The sequence below is a fragment of the Primulina huaijiensis genome, chromosome 7 (genome assembly GCF_012295235.1).
Source record: "Primulina huaijiensis isolate GDHJ02 chromosome 7, ASM1229523v2, whole genome shotgun sequence".
Classification (NCBI taxonomy): domain Eukaryota; kingdom Viridiplantae; phylum Streptophyta; class Magnoliopsida; order Lamiales; family Gesneriaceae; genus Primulina; species Primulina huaijiensis.
Window position 1 is genome coordinate 297,120 of NC_133312.1, and position 19,060 is coordinate 316,179.

At 36.9% G+C, this 19,060-nt stretch overlaps 4 protein-coding genes across 10 annotated transcripts; 1 reads left to right on the forward strand and 3 right to left on the reverse strand.

The window, feature by feature from the left end:
• Window positions 1-510: 510 nt before the first annotated feature.
• Window positions 511-2,347, reverse strand: LOC140980979 (uncharacterized). Its single transcript, XM_073447150.1, has one exon. It carries the CDS (start codon window positions 2,056-2,058, stop codon window positions 511-513), a length of 1,548 nt encoding a protein of 515 aa, XP_073303251.1. The 5' UTR covers window positions 2,059-2,347.
• A 773-nt stretch (window positions 2,348-3,120) lies between these two features.
• On the forward strand, window positions 3,121-7,806 carry LOC140980470 (protein-tyrosine-phosphatase MKP1-like). Of its 4 annotated transcripts, none has more exons than XM_073446294.1 (3): window positions 3,121-3,460; window positions 3,922-6,518; window positions 7,184-7,806. In XM_073446294.1, the coding sequence occupies exon 2, from the start codon at window positions 3,950-3,952 to the stop codon at window positions 6,095-6,097; it is 2,148 nt and encodes a 715-aa protein (XP_073302395.1). In that variant the 5' UTR covers window positions 3,121-3,460; window positions 3,922-3,949; the 3' UTR covers window positions 6,098-6,518; window positions 7,184-7,806. The 4 variants fall into 4 exon arrangements, with proteins under 4 accessions (XP_073302395.1, XP_073302397.1, XP_073302398.1 ...); XM_073446296.1 differs by having other exon boundaries at window positions 3,122-3,460; window positions 3,958-6,518; XM_073446297.1 differs by lacking the exon at window positions 3,121-3,460 and having other exon boundaries at window positions 3,489-5,761; window positions 5,888-6,518.
• A 245-nt stretch (window positions 7,807-8,051) lies between these two features.
• LOC140980995 (coilin-like) lies at window positions 8,052-14,782 on the reverse strand. Of its 4 annotated transcripts, none has more exons than XM_073447176.1 (16): window positions 14,449-14,782; window positions 13,699-13,763; window positions 13,340-13,621; window positions 13,002-13,220; window positions 12,703-12,772; window positions 12,139-12,240; window positions 11,989-12,054; window positions 11,852-11,917; window positions 11,439-11,772; window positions 10,926-10,957; window positions 9,495-9,692; window positions 9,262-9,333; window positions 9,026-9,172; window positions 8,756-8,921; window positions 8,622-8,669; window positions 8,053-8,539 (listed from the first exon to the last, which is right to left on the reverse strand). In XM_073447176.1, exons 1-16 carry the CDS (start codon window positions 14,641-14,643, stop codon window positions 8,220-8,222), a joined length of 2,382 nt encoding a protein of 793 aa, XP_073303277.1. In that variant the 5' UTR covers window positions 14,644-14,782; the 3' UTR covers window positions 8,053-8,219. The 4 variants fall into 4 exon arrangements, with proteins under 4 accessions (XP_073303279.1, XP_073303278.1, XP_073303277.1 ...); XM_073447175.1 differs by having other exon boundaries at window positions 10,926-10,960; XM_073447178.1 differs by lacking the exon at window positions 8,622-8,669 and having other exon boundaries at window positions 8,052-8,539; window positions 10,926-10,960.
• A 634-nt stretch (window positions 14,783-15,416) lies between these two features.
• Window positions 15,417-17,959, reverse strand: LOC140980134 (uncharacterized). The gene is made up of 2 exons (XM_073445822.1): window positions 17,541-17,959; window positions 15,417-15,833 (listed from the first exon to the last, which is right to left on the reverse strand). Exons 1-2 carry the CDS (start codon window positions 17,855-17,857, stop codon window positions 15,824-15,826), a joined length of 327 nt encoding a protein of 108 aa, XP_073301923.1. The 5' UTR covers window positions 17,858-17,959; the 3' UTR covers window positions 15,417-15,823.
• Window positions 17,960-19,060: the final 1,101 nt, after the last annotated feature.

Genomic DNA, 19,060 nt, shown 5'->3' on the forward strand with positions numbered 1-19,060 from the left:
TCAACCAAATAAAAGAAATAAAAATTCCAAGACTTCAAGAGACAAGAAAAAAGAAACAAGCTCACGAACCAGCTAGCTCAATTTTCAACAGTTACCCAGAAAGAAGAACCATCATAATTCTATGGACCACATAAGGTAAAACCAAATGAGAATACACGCACATATATATAAAGGGCGGAGCAGTGATTCAACCATATTGCCTAAAAATTGTTTCATCAAAGGCTGCCTACCAAACATCACAATGGCCAATCACATTTGGCAAACTTAATATTCAAAATCTAGAATGAAATATAGATTTTTTTTCCTCAACTTAATGAAAATGCAGCCGTTCAAATAGACACACCCTTCTAAAAAATTTATAATTTCGAACTTGAAATGACAAATAAACACATCGTGCAAAAAACAACTTAAAGACATAGCACAGTCAAAAAAGAAGTGTAATGAAATATTACATATAACCAACAAAAAGAAAAAGGGATACCACATGATAGATACCACCGATTAGTTTCCTCAGGACACTTCTTTTGATCTGATCGCCTTGATAAGAGCCTCCGACAAATCTCTGTCAAGCGTAAATCCTTTCTCCATCATTTGATCCCAGATTCCACATGCCAAGGAAAGCTTATTTTCCTTTAAGAGACCCCCAATAATCAATTTGAAAGTCACGTCATCTGGATAAACACCTATAGTTTGCATCTCTTCATATAGATTCAAGGCTTCACTAACTTTAAAAGACTTACAATATCCATTGATGAGAGCATTATAGGACACAACATCAGGGTAAACTCCCTGTTCTAGCATATCATGGAAAGTACTGTGAGCCATTCCTATTCTACCTGTCTTACATAGATGGTCAATAACGATGGTATATAATGCACGACTTGGAATTAGACCCATCTTTGTCATCTGCTCAACAAGGTCCCTGGCTGCACTTGAGTTGCCTTCTTTCAGAAAGGCATCTATGAGAATACTAAATGTATCCACATCTGGAAAGATTCCCTTCCTCCCCATCTCCCACAAGAGTTTATAAGCTCTGCTGGTACGACCAAATTTGCAAAGTGCATGTATCACTGTGTTGTAAGATACAACATCTACAACTCCTTTGCCCTCCATCTTATTTACTATCAACATGTATGCCTTATCTATCATACTGGCTTTGCAGAGACCCTTTAGGAGCGCATTGTAGCTGTAACTGTCAGGTTTCATCCCACCCTTCTCCATCTTCTCCATTAATTTTTCTGCCGCATCTAACATTAAGTGACCACAACAATAATTTAACAACACATTATGAGTGATTAAATCTGGCTCACACCCATTCCTCTTCATATAAGTCTTAATAGCAAGCGCCTTGTCAATCCTACCAATCTGACAAAACCCGTGTATAAGCACATTATAGATTACCGTCTCAAACCTAAGTTTTCCCCTCATATTCCCCACTGTGAGTTCATAAGCCAAATCAACCTGTCCACTCTCACTTAATCCTAGCACAAGTGCCCTGCATGCCTTGTTATCCGGTTCCAGCCCTTTCTTGATCATAATTTTCCACATTTCTCCGGCCTCCTCGTATCGTTTGACTCTACACAATCCACTAATTATAATAGTATAGCTTACTTTATCAGGTTCTCGTCCCTTCTCTCCCATTATTCTCAACACCTTCAAAGCATCATCCACTATATTCTCACTACACAAAAGATTCAAATAAATGTTATAAGCCCAAATATCAGCAACGATACCAATGGTATCCATGTCATGAAAAAGCCTGTAAATAAGCTCAAAGTTCTTAACTTCACACAACCCGGAAATAAATCTTGAGTAAGTAAAGGAATTCAAAGAGAACCCTTTCGGATTCATGGAGTTATAATAATATTCAGCCAATTCGAAACGCTGGTTTTTCACCAAAACTCCGAGAAATCGATTGTAATCCATCGAAAAAATTCTGCAATCCGAGGAGGACATTTCGTCGAACACCTGAACTGCCTGATCAATTAGTCCGGATTTGACGAAGATAGAAATGCAAGAACGGTATATATGGCGTTGTGCGCCAAGAGTTCTATACATTTATCAACGTGGGTTTCTCAGAAACTGAGGCATTTGAGCTCCGCTGGAGAAACGGGAGTTGAAAAATATCCTTACTACTTCGTGCTCAATTTCAATACAATAAAACAACACTTGTTCGCAGGTGCTACGTCCGCCGCCGGGATCGGCATTTGAGTTTTTGCTCCACCTCTTTGTGGCGGAGAACGAAAGAGAAGGCGGGGACTCGGGGGCCCAAAATCCAAGTCCGAGGTCTGGATTTGAAAAATAAAGAGAATGGGCCGGGCCTTGTAAATGACTTTTTTGAGTCGAATCTATTCAATTTTGATTTTGGGCCTACCATTTTGCAATTTGTGAGATTTGAATCCAAGATGAGTTTTGGCTTAATGTAAAATTCCAAACATCTGAAATTATTATTATTATATATAATTAAAAGTTTGAAATCCGAAGATTTTTACATTTAATTAAATAAAAAAAGCATATCCAACTGTCAGCTGGCTTAATTTCATGTTGGAGTGGCAAACTGATTAATTCATTGATTTATGTTTCTCATTAATTTTATCTAAATAGTCCCTACACCAGAATTTTGATGTCTATGAAAGGTGTTTAATTTAATTATAAAATGAAATAGTTGTAGCCTCCATTTCTCTTGACTTCAAAATTGATATTTGAAAAGTTTCAAACATAAAATTGATCAATATAAAGGTAAAAAAATTTGTGTGCGACGGTCTCACAGGTCGTATTTTGTGAAACAGATATCTTATTTGGGTCATTTATGAAAAGATATTACTTTTTATATTAAGAGTATTATTTTTTATTGTAGATATCGATAGAGTTGATCCGTTTCACAGATAAAGATTCGTGAGATCGTCTCACAATAGACCAACTCCAATATAAAAGGGGAAGGACCGACTTTAAATAAATTATCTGACATTATCGTATCATTTCATTAGTAATAATATATTTCATTAGACTAGATAGTAGGTGTAGAGCTAAATAATTATAAAATAAATTTACAAATAACATGTGTAATTTATCAATTCGATCCAGATGCAAAGCCAAAATCAAGTTTTTTTTTTTTGTTTAACAGAAAGAAAGAACCCTAGCTTTCCAAATCCGGCATGGCAAGTTTGACTACTTCGTTAATTTAATTCATTAAATAATGGATATATAATATCGCCAAGCGCTCATCTGTTTGGCGGCTCTTCTCCATTCGCTTCTTCTTCCACCCTTCTCCTTCTCTATCTAGAGAAGAAAACACAGTTTCTTTTGTTGAACGGATCTTCTTCTTTCTTCTTTTTTTTTAAAAATTATTATTTTTTTATTATTAATTTTGATTTTTTGTTCGTAACCATCATACCACCATGGGATGCTGATCAAACGTCTGCTGTTTGTGCCCGACAATCTGTAAGGACGTTCAGTTCATGTAAGTGTTTGTGATCTCCTTTTCCTTGAATAATTAATTTAGTTAATTTTTTTTGGGGTTTTATGGATATTATGTTTAATTGAATTTGAATTTTACTTTGTTTATAATTTTTGTATTTTTCTCTTGATAGCGATGTTTAATGGATTTTACTGGGTCGTGTGAAAATGAAGAATCTTTGGATTTAATATGACAGAATCTTGTTCAATATTTTTTAATTGCTGTTTTTTTTAAACGACCCTACTACTATGATTGGTCTTTCTCGTGTTTTTCTTTCAATAATTGTCTTGGGAGAATTTCGACCCATGGGTCTCATGAATGAAAATTGATGTTTTCTCGGGCTTCTAGGGAAATTTCACTGCTTATTTGTCAAATATTTCGATTGATTTATATTTTCGGTTTTCTTTTTCAATCCCGACACTAGATTTTATTTTTACAAAAATTCCTAAATTTGCTTAAATTAGATTACAGAGTGTCACCTTGTGTTTTGAAATGATAAGGGAAGAAGAGAAGGAGCAATCACCAGGTGGAAGTTGGAAGACATACTCAAGGTCGGTTTCATGGACTGAACATCCAACAAGAAAGTCTAATTCTAAACCACAATGGAACAGCAAAGCACGAGCTTGTTTGCCGCCACTTCAACCTCTCTCTATCATCAGACCGAGCTTTGAGGAGTGGCCAAAAGCTGGGTCGGATGATCTTGGTATATGGCCAAATCCTCCAACTCCCTGTGCAAGGCCTGGGTCCGCAACTCCCTGTGAAAATTCAGCCTTAGATAAACCTCCTCGAGAATTTGACTTTAGAAAAGACAAGCTTGCCTTTTTTGAGAAGGAATGCTCAAGGATTTTAGATCATATATATTTGAGTAGTGATGCCGTTGCAAAGAATCGCGAAATCCTCCACCAGAATGGAATCACTCATGTGCTGAACTGTGTGGGGTTTGTTTGCCCAGAATATTTTAAGAAAGAACTCGTGTACAAAACACTTTGGCTGCATGACTGCCCGTCTGAGGATATAACAAGTATTCTCTATGATGTGTTTGATTATTTTGAAGATGTTCGGGAACAAGGCAAGCGCGTTCTCGTACACTGCTGTCAAGGTGTGTCTCGATCAAACTCGTTGGTCATTGCATATCTTATGTGGAAAGAGGGTATGAGCTTTGATGATGCATTTCAGCATGTCAAGGCAGCCAGAGGAGTGACTAATCCAAATGTGGGATTTGCTTGCCAATTGTTGCAGTGCCAAAAACGAGTGCATGCTCTCCCTGCAAGCCCTACTTCTGTTCTTAGGATGTATCGTATGGCACCTCACTCGCCGTATGATCCCCTGCATCTTGTACCAAAACTGTTGTGTGAACCCATTGAGCAAAAACTCGACTCTCGAGGAGCTTTCATTATTCACATTCCTTGTGCTTTATATGTATGGACCGGGCAGCATTGCTCCCCTGTGATGTCAGATAATGCCATTGCAGCTGCCTCTCAAGTAATTCGTTATGAAAAGGCTCAGGGTCCAGTTATTGCTCTTAAAGAAGGTGAAGAGACATTTGAATTTTGGGATGCTCTCCGCTACTGCCATGTAAAATCCGAGAAAGAAAGTATGCCTGTGGAGTTTGATGTGGTGCCCGCTACAGCTCATCCATCTGTTGGTGAAAGGAAACTCCTAGAGTACGATTTAGATTTCGAAATATTTCACAGAGCACTTTCTGGTGGGGTCTTACCACCATGTCCGTTATTGGAAGTAGGATCTGAGACGCATCTTCCTGCTAGAGAGAATGGTTGGAACAGATTGAGGAGAAAGTTTGCCAGTGGTGTTGTGAAGGAATTTATTACCTCGTCTAAAATCAACTCTAGTGGCTTTCCAGAGCATGATTTAGATTTTGAATTATCTCACGGAGCAATTCCTGGTGAGGTTGCACCATCATATCCATTAATGGAATCAGGATCTGAAACATGTCTTCCAGCAAGAGAGAATGGTTGGAACAGATTGAGGAGAAAATTTGCCAGTGGTATTTTGAAAGAACATATCACCTCTTCTAAATTCAACCCTAGTGCCTCCCAAGTAAGTAATGGACCCTATTCAATTGATATATGTGAAGAAGTTGAAGATTTTGTATCGGCTTCTGATGTTTCAGTGTCTTCCAATAGTCGGTGTGATTCACCTCATTCATTTGTTTCGTTTGTAACCAGCAGCCCTGGTTGGTCCAAAAGTAACTTAAAAGAAGTGGAATTTGCAGCTCCTCTTTCTGAGATTGCGTTGTCTCGATCACCATCATTCAATTTGGTGGATTCTTTTTCGTCTTTTCTGGTTAGTAAATCAAAGTCCTGTTCACCATCACCGGCACTTTCACCAGCTACCTCTGATTATTCAAGTTCATTTACCTTCTCCCCATCATCATCCAACTGGTCTGACTTAACGTTTGTATCGGCTCAGCCATCTCCTAATGGACTCGAATCCAGAGATGCTGATCCTGGTAAACGTGGTCCTGTAGAGGAAACTGTTTCTGTAGGTCAAGAAGTACCCGGTCAATGTTCATCCTGTGGAGAGACTTTGCCGTCCCTTTCAGAGCATATGGGCAGCCATTTTCCTTCTAGGATGATCCTGCCCTCCACTGCAGAAGTGTCTCGTACTAAGAAAACTTGACAAGCTACATGGGAAACAATGTATTGAAAGATGTTGGATGCAACAGCTTTAATAGTGATGTTCCTTCCGAGAGGGAGGGGAAAAAGCCAATTTCAGATGCAAATGGTTATGTTCCTAATGATGAGTTTTAATCGGTTTGCAAGATGAAAAATACGATTTACTTCAAATGATTTAACTGCTCAGAAGCAAGTGACCTAGTCTTTACCTGTAAGCTTTGTACAAAAATGAACTTGCATTTTGGCAACTTTGATGCCTCAGCGAGCTTTGGGTACAAAGTCGCTGTTGTTTTATATGTGCGTTTAGCATGTTAAAAGTCACGATCAGTGAGTAATAAAGAAGTGAATGTGAAGATGGTCATACCATTTGGAAGCAGTTGTCCAGAATCTTAAGAGGAAAGTTTCATCACAGATTCTCAGATAAGGTACTTGATCCTTTTAATTGCAGCAATATTATACCATTTCGTGCATGGTTTTACTGCTAAACATTCTGTTATCACTTATCTCATGTTGGCGTTTTGAATGTGTGTTCTTGAACAATAGAGACAACTTTAATGTCCTCTCTAGGTTTTACTTTTATGGTTAAAAAAGGAAGCTAAATTTGGAACATAGAATATTTTTAACGTTGTTCTCCTCGTGGCATTTCGAGAAAGTTGAGAGATCGAAGTTAGAACTCACGAGCTTTTCAACATTTGTAGTTCATGTATTACACATATTTTTTTTCTTATTTATTTTGAAAGATTAAAGACGTCTAAATTTGTGCATGATGCTGACAGCCATACGTGAGAGTGTTGTGTTTTAAAACAAGAATCTGAATGCTCATTCCGTGGGTTCACTCTTTAGAGATTTATGTAAAAATATCATCTGAATTTTATCTCGTGCATCGCAAATAGTAGTGACTAGTGACGCATGTGTGCATATAAGCTATTTATGCATCTATCTATGCTCAAGAATAACTTGATTATTACCTTGAAGAAATGGTACCCGGTCTCGTTAAAATTACCTAACCGGTTGACAAGACGAGTTTGTGAATGATTTGTTTTAGCTATATAATTGAGGACCTTCGTAATGAGACACATCTGCACCACAGGACCTTTTGAATGAGAAAGGTGAGGAATCAACTCTTGCTCAACTGTGTCTTGTTAGACAACGAATAATATAATGGTTTCTGGTTGGATATGAGAATGAGAGACGAAGCAAGTATCTTTGATTTTTTATTCTGGGTTGCAGCAGCTCTTATCAGATGTGTTGGCATGCGGAAGCGGGACGAGTTCCTCGTTCTGGTTGTGAGATGTAAGGGAAAATCCCGTGCAAGACTGTACAAACAGGAAATAACTTTCCGTAATTTGGAAGTAGCTATTACAAGCAAAAAAAAATTGTGCTAGTGTAACGCAGTGCTAACGATTATTAATTAGATGTGCGTGTTCTTTTTAAATATATTACCTTGGGAACTTAATAAAATTTTTAATTCCAGAATGCTATCAACCCTTCAGGTTCATTGTTCAGTTGTGTGATAGTCATGTCTAGTGGCTAACGAATCAAGTTGATATGTTGAATTTAAATTTTTGGTTCATGTTCGATTCGAATCAGGGCTCGAGTTCGAGAGTGTTCTACAAACTTTGTCCACTTTCTGTACTGAACCATGACAATTTCAGCTCGACTGTTTTTCCAGTTACTCGCATGTTTCTCAAGTTATACATATTTTGAATTGAATCTGATGCCAAATTATTTTGTTTAATAATATGGGATAGTCGTCTAATGCTTATATAAATGTAATAAAAATCACTACTTGGAATCATAAAGCCAATATTAGGTTAACAAAATAAATCAAGTTTAAATTTTAGCTTTAATTCTACTTAGACTCCCTGATACTAGCTAATTTTAGCTTCCGAGTTGAATCGAAATCCTTTTAGCAAATTTCGCATTAAAATATGAATGAATTGCACCATGAAAGATATCATCGAACGAGAAGCATTTCAACAAGGCTATTTACAAAAAGCTGCAAGTGTTCGGTCGTTTTAACAGATGGAGAACATAAAAGAAATGAAAAGGAAAGAGAAGTTCATCGCAGATGGACCACGAAAATCAAGAGCCACCGATGTTTAAATTAAAACCAGTACTCATCCTCATATCTCCTTTCGCGATCTTAGGATATCTATTGTTGGGCCGAGCGCACTTCCTCTCAAAGCTTTATAGGACCATGATTTACGAGCTGGACTCTGTTTCTCAGGAATGTTTTCCACCGACGGATGTACCGTCATGACATTCTTCATCCATCTATTTCCTTGTGATGGTTGTACCTTTTTAGCATTCTTTACAAAACTAGTTCTCTCAACTAGTTGAAGCTTCTTGGGATTTTTGCCCCAACTACTTTCTTGAGATAGTTCTTCCTTTTTGGCATCTAGGGCCTCAGTGATTTGGTCCCAAACGTCCAACCCCCCAGTTTCTAAAGGAAAAGAGCCAGCCAGTGTCAAATCATCCAAGCCCACAAGTCAGCAACAACATTCATAATTCAAGGAAAAAAATACCTGCAGTAGGGGGTACTGTTTCTTCACTCTGGTTTAGTTCCCTAGTCTCTACAAACAGGACATTGTCTCTAAGCAGACCTCTTTAACTCTAGTTAACCGGACTTTCAACCTTAAAAATGAACCACAGTATATACCTGTACTGGATATCACTGTTTGTGTATTGATGTGGCAAGATGACACTGGTTTTGAAGCATTTTTGTTGTCTAGAGGACCCTCACTCACCAAACTAGCATCCACATTTCCTGGACCTGAACTTCCATCCTTGATGACGCGGACATCAACAAGCGACGAAAAATCAATCTGCACGAGAGAAGATCCAAAAGAGATTCATCAAAAGTCAAATATTAACGTAGAAAATGTAGGCTATAGGGGAAAAAATAATGATCTAGATCCGTAAGGCTTACCTCCAACGAACCATCATCTTTATAAATAGAGTTATCTAGTGGTTCAGCTCCATCCTCATCTGCCTTCTTGGAAACAATTGGATAATCTGACACTGGAAGCAATTTTGTCTGATTGGATTCAGTATTGTAAAAAGATACTTCTCCAACCTAGGTACAAGTAAAAGAAAGGTTATAAGAATTTTAGTCGTCTGATATTTTGGAATATTTAATTAATGCACAAACAAATTAAACAATACTCGATAAGCTGAAAGCTCTGGGGTCCAGGTTGAAGATAACTCCAGAATACGATAAGCAAGGAGGTCACCTTCCTGCGAAATGGAAAAAGAAAAAAGAAAAAATGCTTTTAGATTCTTCCAGTGCAAGATATTATCAGCTAAAAGATCAGGCAACATATTCCATCTGGCCCCTATAATACAGAGGAACTCAAATATACAAATCGTTCTCGAAAGAAGGAGAAATGAAAATAAACCTTAGGCATGCCAGGAAGAGTCAGAAGCTTCTCAAAGTCGATTTCTCCTACCGGCTGTTCCCTTTTTTCATTCGCGAATGCTTTGGAATTGTCTTCCTCTGTATTTTTATAGCCATTTCGTGAAGTAAGAGGAGAATTGGCCAATCCCCATTTTTGGCCCTTCTTCTTGCTAGTAATCCCATTCCACTGGATGGTTTCCTGAGAGAAAATCCTAAGTTAATTACAGAGGAAACTTGCAAAACTCTGAATGGTAAGCAGGAAACCAAGGGTACAAGGCTCAGAAAAGAGTGTCACAATCTATAAGAAAAAGAAATAGAATCTAATTATTGTGGTATTGGATGAAACTTTTAGAAATAGAACAAATTTATATAGATTGAGCCATTTTCATTCGAAAAAGAGGAGATACGTGGTGTTGGCTACACCAGTGTCAAATTCAACCAGACCATCCGCATAAGAGGTTGAGACTGGCATGGATCTCTCATTTCCTTGCTTTATAACAGATCATTTTTCCAAAATGTAAACCACAAATATTTTAAGTTGAAGTGTCTAAAAGCATGAATTTTTTTGTAAAATCCTTGTTTCCATTCACATTGCTAGGACAATGTGATCCCAAATACTTGATTTTTAATATCACTGTATTTGATAGCTTACAAGGCCAAATTTATTATGTAGCAACATGTCATTCCTAGTTGGCAAACATCCAAGAACTTGAATAGGGGTTTAAGATAAGCTGAAGCTTGAATATTGCCAAGCTTCAGCATTTCCTTAATCATTCGAAGCTTGTGAGCCAACTCACAAGTCTTTTTTTTAATATTATTATACTTCCACCGTCCCAATTATACAGGCTACCTTCCATTTTTGTTTATCCCAAAAGTTTGTACGGAATTTAGACTTATTACCTCGCCTCTTTTCCTAATATACCCCTATTTAAATTAGGTTTTGTAATTAAGTAAATATTGGAAAGATAAGAAACAATTTATATAAACAATCATTTAACAGGGGTATATTAGGGAAATTCCTTTGTATAATTGATATTTCCAATAAATTATTAATCTATGTGAAAAAGGAAATATGACTGTATAATTGAGACGGAGGTAGTAATTTATTTATATTAAATATTATTATAATATAATACATAATAATTAAATACCATAACAATTAAATTAATGGAATTATTTTTCATATACAATTATAAAGGCTTTATTTGAACTCAATTTGAAGCAGGTTGAGTTGACTTCGAAAATTCACGGATGAAGGCCTGAAAATTTTCAAAAGCTCATTTACACTACCAAAGCTCGAGTACACTTGAGGGCACCATATTGGGGAATAGTGGTAGCAAGGAGTCGTAAATTAAACCAATATGCTATAAAAATTATTTCACAATACATGATTGCAGATCAAGAAGGGTTGCAATTAATCTAGAAGACATACCAAAGTAACGTGATTTGGCTGGACATCTTGTTCTGCTGAAAAATAAAATTCAGACATCAGATACTCAGAGAAATATGGCATGATGAAAATAGAAATAGAATGACCTTAAAGAATAGTATGAAATTATCCTCAGGAGGAGTCACATAACAGCGTTCTACAATTAGTGTTATGTTCTACAATTAGTAACATAACAGCGTTCTACAATTAGTCAATGTAATAGCGTTATACAATTTCTTCCACTGGAAAATCAGTAGATTAAGTGCACGAAAATGGAGTAGGAAGGAAAATAAAAACTTATTCATTGCACTATGCTAAAATAAGAACCATAGCAACACTATGAGCCAAAAAAAACTTACAAGGCCAGCGACCATGATGTTTCAGTCGCCCGTGATTAATTTCAGTAAAACACTATTCTGTTAATTGCTTATTGGGGAAATCAAAGATTTAGAATTTAATAAAATCAACAACTCTCACACAAATGTAGACAGTAAATATTCACAGACAGATTGCAACCTTTTTCAAAAGGTTCAAAGCGGATGTGTCCTGGCCTTATTACAATGGGAACAACTTCATGCTCCTCATCGCTTTCCTGAATTGCCTGATTGGTTGTGTCTCCATTTCGAATTGGCAGTTCATGGGCATCTTCATCATTATGTGTTGGCTGTTCATGTGCATCATCATTATTATGAGTTGGCTGCTCGTGTACATCACCACTGATCTGAGTGATGTGCTCATTTACATCACTATCATTATTTTGATTTGGATGTTCACGAAGCCACCTAGTTCGATTTCGTTGCCATTTTTTGCCACTAAGAGGACTATTTTGAGGGGATTGATTCCAATATAGCTGCACATTTGAGACTTCACTTTAATCCAATCACATTAAACGTAGTCAACGCCAGTATTAAGTAAATAAGATTACCCACCAGTCCCTTAGGTTGGCCATCCACCATATTTCTTTCAGAGTGCGCTTGGTATTTTTTCCACTTTTGCTGTAAGATAGAGGCATTCAGTTTTTCACGCCAACAAAGTGGTGGGGGTTGAGAAAAGTGTGATCACTTACAAGTCCTTTTGATTGACCATCCACCTTTTTCCTTTCAGCTTTAGCTTGGTCCTCTTTCCAATTTCGCTGCACAATTAAGCCAGTCAATGTCCAACATACTTCAAATTACTGGTACCAGGGGAATCTTTAGTTGCTTATTTGATAGCTTACAAGTCCCTCTGATTCACAGACTGCATTTTTCTTCTGTATATTTGCCATTTCCCGCATCCAACGCCTCTTCGCATATTTCCGCCTGGCACTTCTACTTGGAACCTGCACATGCACATAGCAAATACCGTTTAGATTTCTGGTTTATCTTGGAAAATAGAGCACAAACAAGCAGTATAGTTACTCGTGAACCAATTCAAAGTCACATTTGGGTAACACAAAAAGAATACATCATGCCTCCTTACAGATAAACCTCAGTGATGAAAATTGAAAATGCAGAGCAGCTCACATCGAGACAATCAGGAAATGAATCAAGGAAAGGTCAAAGGAGATGCTGGGTTCAGTGAAAGGGGGTTCTCAAGAGAGATGCAGATTTTTTATTAACACAAAGTTCCTAAATCATATGATTCTTGGGAGGAATCCCCAACTATCATGCTGCGCTCTTGTAATCATCATAACAACAACTGGTAACGATCAGATAGAAGAACCGCTCCATTCTATTCTCCGTTCTCTAAAAGCTACCACGTAATGAAATAATAGATCACTTTACAGCTAATAAAAGATAACCTTTTTAGTTTCCTTCAAGGAAATTTTGGCATCATCAATTGCTTTGTCAATCTTTTGAACTTCGTCATTTCTGAAAATGTTATAGCAGAAGAAAGATATGAGAAATTCTAGAGAAAGAGATGGTATAAACAATAAGATTTCGGATACAGATGGATTGTGTACATCAAACTTAATGGAAAAGAAAAAAGGATGAGACTCTTCCAGACTTGGAATTTAAAATTAGTCAGACGTGATAACTTCATAAAGCATTTAAGTGATAAAAAAACTCTAGAAAGTCAAATAACTTGGAATTAACTGACCGCTTCATGCCAGCCATAGGCAAATCACTCTTGTCAAGTGGGTCAGGACTTTCTTCATTGCTTTCCATGTTATCTTTGGAATCAGAACCAGTTTTTTTCTCCTTTTGAGAAAGGATTTTCTGCACTGTAAGGACTCCTCCCTGATGAGAATTTTCGATTTTTCCTGTGTGGACATTGTTAGCAACAATCTGAGAGGCCTTAGCTCTTTGTTTCTTCCACCTATGTCGAAAGAAAAAGAAGGCATATGAATTTCAACAGGACCATGAAGAGTAAAGCGCGTGATCAGAACTAAATCACGCATGATCGTGTAAAATTAAAGCAAGGGAAAGAGCAGGTACTTAGAGTCTTGGAGTTTCTCTGATGCTTTTCTTTTTCGATTTCTTGGATCAGCATTTCCACCAGAAGGACCTTCCATATCTTCCAACACATTTTCATCTTCCTCGTCAGATTCCACTTCAGTGTCATCACTCTCATAACCTCCTTTTTCTTTCTCAAATTCCTCACTAGCCAAAAGCAAGGTACCATTGGGTGCAGGTTGCTTCTCCAAGGCTCTCAGTTCCACAGCTGCATTGGCGGTATCGTTTCCCTCTATGGATAAAATTTCTCTCCTCTTCCTGACTCTGATTCCACATATGCAACAGTTAAAATAATAAACATATCTTCTCCATTTCTGATTGCAAAAACCTTATGAACTAACCTGATAATTTCATTATCATTCAAAAGGGAAGTTGATTCAAACGATGGCAACGCAAAGCCAGACATCTGAAAGAAATATTGGAAAAAAGATGTGACCAAAAAGTTATGTAAATAAATTCATCTAAATCTAAAATGTTAGCGTCATTTCAATCTCATAATTGAAATATTAAAAAGTCCAAATATAAAATGAAGCATGCTGCTTCTTTAAGCTTAATTATAATCACCAGCTGCAACAAGTAAGGTTAATTCTTGTGAAGAAAGCGGGTAGAAGTAAGCTGTCTCCTTATCGCATCTCCTCCAGATAAAAAGTAACCACAGATACAGTATTGACTTAAACTAAAAAATATAGGCAATGAATCAACATAGCGACCAGGATAACAAAACGACTATCATAAATCAAAGCCGGAGCTTTTCATGGTAAACCATAAAAAACGTACAAGCAAAAGTCACATGTATGCATAAACTCTAGAGCAGGTTGTCGAACATACACATCCACGCAGTACACTAAACAATAAAATCAAAAGAGAATCAGCACATTCTTGCTCGATTTGCATAAAATATTCCAAAGCAAAAGATTTTTCAGCAACCACCCACACCAATTAACAGAAAAAGTAAATCACAAGATACCCATTCCTGGTGCCAAATCATAAACAGAAACTTTTGAGCTACTCCCACAAATCTTGAGTATGAATTGCGTAGAAGAATTTTAAAATATATAAAACAAAGATTGGAACTTGTTAAAATAATTTACCGAGAGGAGAAGGCCATGAGGGCAAGATCGGTGGAGCTGGAAAGCGTGGAGCAGATGTGAGGCAACATCGGAAACAGTGACGTGTTGGCGGGATTTTAACAGTACCCAGCTCCGATTCAAGCCCTCTAACATCTGGGGTTCGCTCAATATGTCATCATCTTTGAAAACCAGTCGGATTCTCTTGGTTTCCTCCATACGCCAAGCTAATTCTTCCAATGCTCACTCAGTTTTAGGAATTTGTTGGCATGCGGAGCGAACAAGCTTCCCTCTTAAACCCTCGTACCACACGGACAGCTAAACCTCTGTTCACTAGTTAAGGCAACATTTTTTTTTTCACTTTTACAACACTAAGTGTTGATATTAACAAATTTTTTAAAAAAATTAATAGAAAATTTGAATTTCACTCTTGATCTATTATTATTACTTTATGATTTTAATATTTTTTTTAAAGTGAGGCTCATGTGACAACAATATTATAACACTAACAAATTTAATGTCAGATCAACACTCATACTAAAAACTAAATAAAATAGTCAAACCTTGAAAAATCATAAAATACTAAAATCACAAAAAATCAAATATATAAAATTAAAAATATAATTTTCTCAATTTTTTTTGTCAATAGTTTTAGAAAAATTTTAAGATGCATTTAAATATTGTTTTAATTATCTAATATATTATTTTAAAAATATATGTTATTATTAAAAGGAGAATATTAAATTAGTTTTGACAAATGTTTAAAAAAATTATTATAGATTTTTTTCTTACTGAAAAGTTCTCAAAAAAATATTTACAAACTTCACCTGAAGAGCCGAAGAAAGAGAAGTTTTGGACATAAAAATTAAGTATAGAGGTTAATTAAGATTCGAGAAATTATGAAATTAAATGACAGAGCACCGGCTGACATACGTCGAAAATGGTATGAAACGGGATTCATGAAATGCTGAAGTAAAAACACACAAAAAAAGTTGAAAAGAGCGGAGCTATTTTAATTTAATAGCAACATACATGGTGTTTTGTGACAACTTGCTCATAATAAGCTAAATGAAGTATTCCAGAGTAAAAATCTATCATCGCCGATGTACAATGATTTGGCCAACTCGATTGAATCCTATAGATATGAGTTGACAATAAACTTGCTAGCACTCGTACATATTTTGTTTCTTCCATGATGGTAGTCAAACGACCAAAAAACTTCGAATTCGTGATACAATGTCACTTTGCACGACATGAAATAACAATTTCTGCGACATTATTTGTGTTAAAAAAATCATTCATTTTTTCTAACAAACAAAATTCGATGTTATGGCAACGCCATAGGGAGTGTCAATTGGCAACAATTATGCTTCATTCCCTTACAGTCTTGCAACCAATCTTAAAGACCCCTGCAAGCGACAAATGATTATATGTCAGCCAAAATGAATTACAGCGAGACGAGAGCATAACTGAAGAATAGAGTGATATGATACTAGAAACTGAAGTGGAACAGTAAGTATGTATTCTCTCTCCCTAGTTTATTTTACCAGGAACTTTAAACAACTTGAACTAGGGAAAAAACGATACCATTTGCCTATCCAAACAAAACTACATATTTGCATAGTAAACTCTGCAGTTGTGGAAGCTTATTGTAAAATTTATGTGACAGATATAATAATTCCTCATTATCCGCACATTCACGACTGACAACCATTCATCTGAGTCATACCACTGGTTGTTGACTTTGTTCTAGGAACGGAAACAGTATATCAATACTTAAAACAATTTCATATAAAACAAATTGCTTGAGATGCGACCTTCATTGACCTGGAAAGACATTAAGCCCTTACTGCACATCCCATTGTAGCGTGAAGTTCAAGAAATTTTGGAACATCTAACTAGTGTGTCAAATGGAAAAAGATGTGAAATAAATAATATAATCAACGACAAAATAGTGAACAATATCTGGATGATTGTAGCCTCCGCTATTTGCTCAACATAGGAGACTGTTCATCATCCATTCACAGTGGGACATTTTATTTCCACAAATAAGTCGCTCAGTATTTGAGTTTTTCTTTCATGTCCCTTATTTCCCCATTAAAAGGTAGGAAAGCAAATAAAATTTTCCCAGTTCCCAAATGCCAATTTTCAGTCAAATATCCGAAGAAGGTTGGATATTAGTAACTCAAACATCTAGCTTCAGTCAAAATTCCAACTAAGATTCAGTAAACCTACTATTTCAACAACAATATCTACTAATTGACACAATCGAGCACACAATGGAATGGAGGGATCAAACGGGAAAATTTTGATGTTACATATTCTACATGAAACACAAAGCCTCCAAATTTGGTGGTTAGAGTGTACTCGAATTGTAAGTACTGTTTATTCACTCATCAATCTCAAATTTGCTCTAAGCCATTGAGACAAAATTTGGTTCGAGGATGGGATGTTAAAGTGCGTATTACAATATATGTTTTGGGACAATAACCCCAAACTTGGAGGCCTTGTGTTTCATGTAGAATACAAAGTAATATACTAAATACTAAATACAACTTCAGTTGCAAGACGACATCCCAAGACCTGCATTCCTTGAATTATCTTATTATTGTTTTGGGACAATAACTCCCAAACTTACATTAGCTTCAACGGAATTTATCATTCTAACACAGAGTCACATGATAAAATTTCATTTCTAATTACAGCCACAAGATTGTAAATCAAACGTACCAAATTAAGACAACAATCTAACTCCCAATCCTTTATTCTACACCATACGCAACATAATTACCTATCATTCAGAAAATATCATCCTCAGCTTTTCAGCTTCATAACAGAAACCACTTCTTTATTTGAAAGCACAATTCTCCTAGAAACGGCATCCTTTAACTTTCTCCAATTACCAGAAAATATTTGAATTCATCAGACTAATACACCTTCTACACAAAATAAATTCACCGTTCCTGTCGTATATTTTCGGGGAAAATTTTGCATTAACAGATTCTTCAGTTGGCTGCACTTGGGCATTTTGCGAAATATTCGCATCACATAAATGCGTGCGAAAAGAGTAACGATCAAGTGATATCACAAAGATCACAACTTTTGATTTGTTTTACCTGACTTTTTGAACGAGAATCGCTTTGAGCTTGCGAGCGAGGTCCTGTCCACGAATCTTGCGCTCCAGATTCTTCTTAGCCAGAACACGCTTCTCGGAATTCTTGATGTGGCGTACTTGCTCGTTCTTTATTAGCCGTTCGATCCCACTAGACTGCATCTTCCGCTGCAGCACCTGTAAGGCTTGATCCAAATTGTTGTTGAGCACTTTAACTCGGATACCCCTCCATTGTCGCAGCTGCGAACTCGCCGAATTCAGAATTCCGCTCGGACAACAGTAGAGAGGCGCCGCTGATCGCTTCGCCAATGCGTGAATCATAACTCTTACGCAGGGTTTTAGGTTTCTGTTTTCAAACTTAATGCGCCGATTTCAATTGGGCTTCCGAGGGTTTTGTCCTAAGGCCGAAATGACCATGATCCACAAATTCTACTTATGCTATTAGAGGGGTAAATTCTATTTAACTAATTCATATTAAAATAAATTAATTTATTACAAAAATAATAAATATATAAAATTACATCATATGACTTACAAAATTGAAAAGTTATATTATTTTAAATCAAAACAACATTTGAAGAGATCCCTTGAAAAAAGTGATATTCAAACAACATTTTTATTAAATAAAAATAAAATGAATAACCGGACACTGTACTGTCCGGCCACTGCCAGTGACTGATAAACAAGCAAGCAATGGCGGAGCTTCGTCGCTCTAGCTCCATCGGCAACCGCGCTACTCCTTCCCTCACCGCGTCCGCCGTGGCTTCCTCGCCATTGTCATCTGACTTCCGCCCCTCCCCCGCCGACGATGATGACCACGATCTCCATCCCCCATATCGGTCTCTCCGCTCTTGCTTTCAATCTCTTATTCCGTCCACTGGGGCCTCGGGGTTATAAGAGTTTCACGAAAGATTATTTAGTCTAGAGTTGATTTGATATTAATTAAAAGACATCTGATTCATATCAGATTGAGCTAAATAATATTCTCAAGTAAATTTTAGTTGCTCTGCTTTAATTTTAGTATACATCTCTGGAAAAACGTCCACAAAATCCATGGTTGTCTTGAAAACAAATTGGTACATCTACATGGTAGATTTATTGATTCAAGGACCAGAAAATTTATCTTGTTTCTTTTGCAGATCACAAAAGAGGAACTGGCAACCCAGTTGGAGTTAGACGAGTTCAGAAAACACGTGACAAGCTTGGCTGCTCTAGACTTCCTGGTCTGCTTGAAGTCTCACGTCTTTGTGATGACCCATGGAGGAAACTTTGCTAAACTGATAAGTGGACACCGGCGGTACAAGGGCCACAGCTTAAAATCAGTAAAACCGGACAAGGGTCTTATGCCCAAATCTTGAGGTGACCCCTACATGGGCTGGGCCACATTCGTGGAAGACGTGATCATCACCCACCAGACACGAACCGGGCTACCGGAAGAAACTTTCCCTAACTATGACATTTGGGAGAACCCTTTAACAACTTGCATGTGTAGAACTTGATTTGGGAAACTCTAACAGTGCTGTA